Consider the following 6,118-nt stretch of genomic DNA (forward strand, 5'->3'; position numbering starts at 1 on the left):
CCAAAAGAAATGTCTAAAATAGCCCATTATTGTACCAGTTATATGATGCATTGAGCCCGCGACAGATTCAAACAGCTGTACGGTTGTTCCAAGCTACGGTACAGGGTGTTGTTGAACGGAGAGGGACAGACATACGTATCGTGTGTTAGACTGAGCAGGACGGAAGCAAGTGTCGAGGAGGGGCGCAGGCTTTACACGCGGGCCCTCTATTGGCAGCGGTCACGCCGCCCCAGGCCGCGCCCCCCTCGCACCGATACCCACGCGAGCTGCTCGCTATCCCGTCAGTCTATCGCTCGACTTCGACGCGACACATTCACCTGCTCTTAGTGCTATTCACCGTATTGTGCCATAAATCACCTTACAATCAATGCTCTAAAGTCTTCGACACTTGAAATAATCATGTCGACTTTGAGCCACCACCCTTACGCGTTCTCCATGCATCCGGGCATGCTGCCGGAGTACCCGAGCGCGCCACAGCCGCTGCCGGCCTCTTCGCCACAGTCCGAGGGGCACATCAAGAGGCCGATGAACGCGTTCATGGTCTGGTCCAGGCTGCAGCGCCGACAGATCGCTAAGGACAACCCGAAGATGCACAACTCGGAGATTTCGAAACGACTCGGTGCGGAGTGGAAGCTGCTGTCAGAAATGCAGAAGAGGCCGTTTATAGATGAAGCTAAGAGACTGCGAGCTCTGCATATGAAGGAACACCCAGACTACAAGTACAGGCCGCGCAGGAAGCCCAAGCCCCCGACCTCCGGAGGGGCTCCTGGCGCTGGAGCATTCCCCAGCTTCCCGCTGCCATACTTCGCAGGCCCGGCTCCGGGTGTTGGACATTTGGATTCGCTATCATACCCCGCGATGTCGCCATACTTCCCACATCAGTTGGATCATCTTCAGTTCTCCAAACTGATGTCGCCGACGGCGGAAAAGTTGCCGACGGTGTCGTCGTCCGCTGCCGCCGTAGTGTCCTCGTTCTACTCGTCGTTGTACACGACGCCGACGGCGCCGCCGAAGCCGTTCCCCTCGCCGCTGTTCCCGCAGTACGGCGCGCCGTCGTCGCCGGTGTCGCCCGCCACGCCGACGCACAGCCCGCACGACGACCAGCTGCGGCGGCCCGTCTCCGTCATATATTGAAGACCAACTTGCCTGCCTTGAAGAACACCTTCCAGGTCGGCAGTGTAGTTATAAGTGTTACGAACTGTGAGGCCATATGCGCGTACTTTATTTATTGAATTAAATAGTTACTAGAGAATTGTAAAGAGTGCGTCTCATATCAAGTGCTTGTACATATTATGTCTAGGAGTATAGCTAAGGCTCTAACGAATAGAGTATCGAATTGTGTTAACTGTGATTTTTGTTCTCGATGCGTCTTTAAATGTTTAAGGTAAAGTAGCGCCGGAGTTATATGAAGTGAGATTGGTACCAAAAAGAGATTTTTTTTATAGATGTCGCGACATTTAGCTGAATAGTTAAGACTGGTCCCAGATTTGTTTGTCACCTCGCGTCGGCTTGTTGAGTTTACTTGTTTCCCGTATCGATCAAGACTAAGCCTTACTTTAAACTATCGCTGTGTAATTTATTTATTGATCCTAGGATACTAGGTGTTAGCCTGTCTATGATAAGCCGCCTGGCGAAGAAAGGTATTAGTGCATCCCAAATGTAAATATTAGTGTTTAATTATAATTCGATGTCAGTACCAACGATGTATTATAGTATGAGGAAAAAACTTTGTTAATGCCATAAAAATAAACTAAATTGTTTTTATTTTAAAATTTCTTTTTCTTCCATGCCATACAACCCTTACATTAAAATTATTACACTCATAGATCAATTGATCTTCAAAATAATAATTTATTAAGTGAATTTCGAAAACGTTATAAATATTTACAGTCATTTGTATAAAGAGATATTGTACATATATACTACATGTTTCCCATGCTTCTTGAATATTTTCCAATGATTTCGTTTGATGATCTATTCCGTTTAAGAAATTCACTTAATTTATAATTTTGTGCTTTCATGTTTATCTATAACTTATTTACAACATAGGTACTACTCACGTAGGTAAGTATAGCTAGGAACACCTACTATACACTTCCAACTAGAGAAGCGCTTTATTTTTTATTTTATCCACAATTACACCTTAGTTTAATCCTACATCCGATAGATACCAACTCGCAATAGTTTAGTAAAACGAAATATTATAATATATATTGATCACGCATAACTGCCTCTAGGTAGTAGGAGTATTTGTCGGAAGTAAGTATTTGTCGGCCGCCTTTGAGGCATATTTTGCTAGGTACTACTCATCTTTACTGCCCTATATAGATAAATCCCGTCGCAAGTTTTCTGCTAGTTTATTATATTTTCTCGGAATATAAATTTATACACACAATTATCTATTAATCAAATGGTGAAAGAAATACTAGTAATAGTCATGTCTTGTATTTGCAAACGTATACCTTCAATTTAGTATGGAGTCGATATCAGGGACCTACCTATAACTAGTATATTATTATGTGTAATTACATTTAATACTCAATTTAATAGCTTTGTAAATATGAGATCTTGTTAAATCGCAACTATAAGAGATCCCTTATAGGGATAAGCTCGCCTTTGTATCTCTATTCCTACAAATTGTATATAAACTGTTGTACACAATAAAGTGATTACTACTACTACTACTACTACTATAATTAGGAAATGTTCTTTGAAAAATAAATAGAAACCGAGTTATAAGCTTCCTATAGTTCCTCTCTACATTTCGAGAAGTAAACGTCGCTAGATGTCACCACCGGTAACTCCATATTTTGTGAATATTCAGGAATGTTTTTCTTATGATTTGTTAGCGAAAGAATCAGGTACCTACGCAAAATTACTAGGCAGTATGCATGTACTTATAAAAGCTTAAATCATATTGTGACCCAGTAAATAAATTAACTTGGCCGTTAACTCTTCCTCATAGGGAAAAAGATCAAGTGAGAAAAAAATATTGTAAATAAAACATGCATACCTACTACTGAATATCATTGTTTTTTGTGGTGTCATTTAAAAACTAGACATTTTAGGCAATAAGTTGCTTCGCAAAGGTTAAAGAACATTAAATTTGAAATCATTTGAGCCTACTCGCAATGCCGTATCTCAAACAGTTTTTGAGATATGACACTTCAAAAAAGGGTATTTTTTCCCCTCTTTATGAAAATTTTCGTTTTGCCAATATTTTGAGACAGATTTCAGCAAAACATATCACGGTATTATATATTTTGCGAAATAAAGTTGTAGAAAATTTAATTAGCTTTCATTTAAGACCAAAAGAGGGCCAGTTAGTCAAATAATCAAATTTATAACCTAAAAAAATAAGATTATAATAGCATAAATCTAGTATAACTAGATCAGAAATGAGTGGTGGAGGGTGATGGCCAAACGGGATAGTTTACGTGATATATATTTCAAGAGACGTAACAAAGAAGGCGTTATTATTATTTGGGGACTGTTCAAGTATTACGTAAGCACTATAACAATAATAGACATTATACGTAAGCACTATAATTATAGGGGGCGAGGAGGTGATTGCTCTGCTTATAGGGTTTTGGTGATGATTTAGAGCTTTCCTTACTTTCTTGCTGACAAGGGGAATAGGGGGATGGTATATATTTTTAATAAATTAGATTAGAAACCTAAAAAAATAAGATTATAGCATAAATCTAGTATAACTGGATCAGAAGTAAGTGGTGGAGGGTGATGGCCAAACATCATGCCAAAAGATGGATAAAGATAAGAATGGTCCCCCATGGTCCTCCCGGGTTAACACTTGTTACCTATAAATTTTGTCTTTTATCTATTTTACTGTACAGTTTATTACTTAATAGTTGAACGGCCCCTTGTCTTTGACATACTTCCACTTGTTACTTCCCTCTATACATTTTGTATGGGGCAAGGTGTGTAGAACAATGTATTTAATATTATGTTTCGTATGTTGTCTAGACAGTCAGGTATCTTAAAGTGTGTGTGTTTTTTTTAATATCTGTGTATTGCCTATGGTATTAAATTTTAGATGGCTGGATGGATGGATTGTATAGTGTGTGAGCGCTTTTAAAAATTACCACAAACACAAGCGTCACAAAATATCAGTCATACTCGGCCACTGAAACAGTGGAATTAAATAAAATGAGTGGCGATTTACTATTATTGTTGGATTCTGAATTTTGATGTGATAAAGACCTGGCACATCAGTATCGCCGCCTGACGAAAAAACGATTCAGAACTCTGTTCCTCATGGCTTAGGATTGCGACGGTCAAGTTGCTTAGTCCTATGGTAATGTCGACGGAACACCACAACATACCGAGATTGAAGATGACTTCAAACTATCAAATGTATGGAATGCAGTGATTTGTTTGAGTAAGTGAAGTCAGAATTGAACAAACGTAGTGACATTGTAGGTAAGTGTAGTGTGTTTGGACAGACCATCGTGTGTGAATGCGACCGGATTTACACCCGCACCCCCCTTCTTCATTTTTAGATATATCGGGAGCACGACAAAAATCAAAAAGGTAATCACGGTCTATATCCCAGTCAATATAAGTCTGACGTAGAATACATAGTAGTATTTCTCATTTAAATAGTATAGAAGGAAGTAAAAAATGGGACTACGTCAAGGACAAGGGGCCATTCAAGAGTTACTTATGCCAATTTATTACAAATATATACCCTCCCCCCATTTCCCTTGTCAGCAAAAAAGTAAGGAAAGCTCTAAATCATCACCAAAACCCTATAAGCAGAGAAATCACCTCCTCGGCCCCTATAATTATAGTGCTTACGTATAATGCCTATTATTGTTATAGTGCTTACGTAATACTTCAACAGTCCCCAAATAATAATAACGCCTTCTTTGTTACGTCTCTTGAAATATATATCACGTAAACTATCCCGTTTGGCCATCACCCTCCACCATTTCTGATCCAGTTAATACTAGATTTATGCCATTATAATCTTATTTTTTTAGGTTGATTATTTGACTAACTGGCTCTCTTTTGGTCTTAAATGAAAGCTAATTAAATTTTATACAACTTTATTTCGCAAAATATATAATACCGTGATATTTTTTGCTGAAATCTGTCTCAAAATATTGGCAAAACGAAAATTTTCATAAAGAGGGGAAAAATTACCCTTTTTTGAAATGTCATATCTCAAAAACTGTTTGAGATACCTACGTCATTGCAAGTAGACTCAAATGATTCTAAATTTAATGTACTTTTAACTTTGTAAAGCAACTTATTGCCTAAAATCTCCAGTTTTTAAATGACACTGCAAAATCTAAAAAAAAGTCCGGTTTTTTTGCAGTTTTTTGCAAATTAAAAAAAAAGCACACCCTTTTTTTACTTGCAAAACATAGTTTCACAGTCCTCCAAGGACCCTAAATAATATACCAAAAATGCAGTTTTACATCACACTTTGCTTTTTTATTTCTCTTTTTGACCAATCTAAAACAGTTTTTTTACATTACACTTTCCGCTAAACTGTAGAACAGTTTGTTGGCAGGAATAGGCTATTTCATTACATTACTCTTGTTTCTTAAACTTAGGTGCTAAAGTGTTAGATAATAATTCTATTTTATTTCGATTCGCAGTCCGAAATGAGTTTACCTAGGTAAGTTACCTAATGAACGGACGCGTGAAATTTTTTGTTGGTAAAGCTGGAGGGGTTTTTGGGATCTGTTTTGTATGGTCTTCTACAGATACTGCATAATTTTAGGGAACCCGTTGGGAATCGAGTCGTATCGACGCTACGCCACTGGTAAGTACTTAAATTAGGTACTCAGGTAACTAATTACTCGTATGTAGTATTCGATATCACATTACCTGTTTGGAATTCTATTTTTTGTGTTATTTTGTATTAAATTAACTTTTAGCGCCGGTTGATAGAGGTTGAACAAATAAATAAATATTAGGGACACCTTACACAGAATATCAACTTATTAGCCCCAAACTAAGCAAAGCTTGTACTATGGGTGCTAAGCGATATACATACTTGAATAGACAAATACATCCATACTAATATTATAAATGGGAAAGTGTGTGTGTCTGTTTGTTTGTCCGTCTTTCACGGCCAAACGAAGAG

General features: G+C 38.2%; 1 protein-coding gene across 1 annotated transcript; it reads left to right on the forward strand.

The window, feature by feature from the left end:
- The first annotated feature begins 300 nt into the window (after nt 1-300).
- On the forward strand, nt 301-1,772 carry LOC125227110 (transcription factor sox-3-like). The gene has a single exon (XM_048131323.1). The coding sequence runs from the start codon at nt 400-402 to the stop codon at nt 1,132-1,134; it is 735 nt and encodes a 244-aa protein (XP_047987280.1). The 5' UTR covers nt 301-399; the 3' UTR covers nt 1,135-1,772.
- The last annotated feature ends 4,346 nt before the right edge of the window (nt 1,773-6,118 follow it).

This window comes from Leguminivora glycinivorella, chromosome 6 (genome assembly GCF_023078275.1).
Source record: "Leguminivora glycinivorella isolate SPB_JAAS2020 chromosome 6, LegGlyc_1.1, whole genome shotgun sequence".
Taxonomy (NCBI): domain Eukaryota; kingdom Metazoa; phylum Arthropoda; class Insecta; order Lepidoptera; family Tortricidae; genus Leguminivora; species Leguminivora glycinivorella.

Bases quoted from the DNA above. Each gene is read 5' to 3' on its own strand.
- LOC125227110 (XM_048131323.1), top strand. From the start codon at position 400: ATGTCGACTTTGAGCCACCACCCTTACGCGTTCTCCATGCATCCGGGC.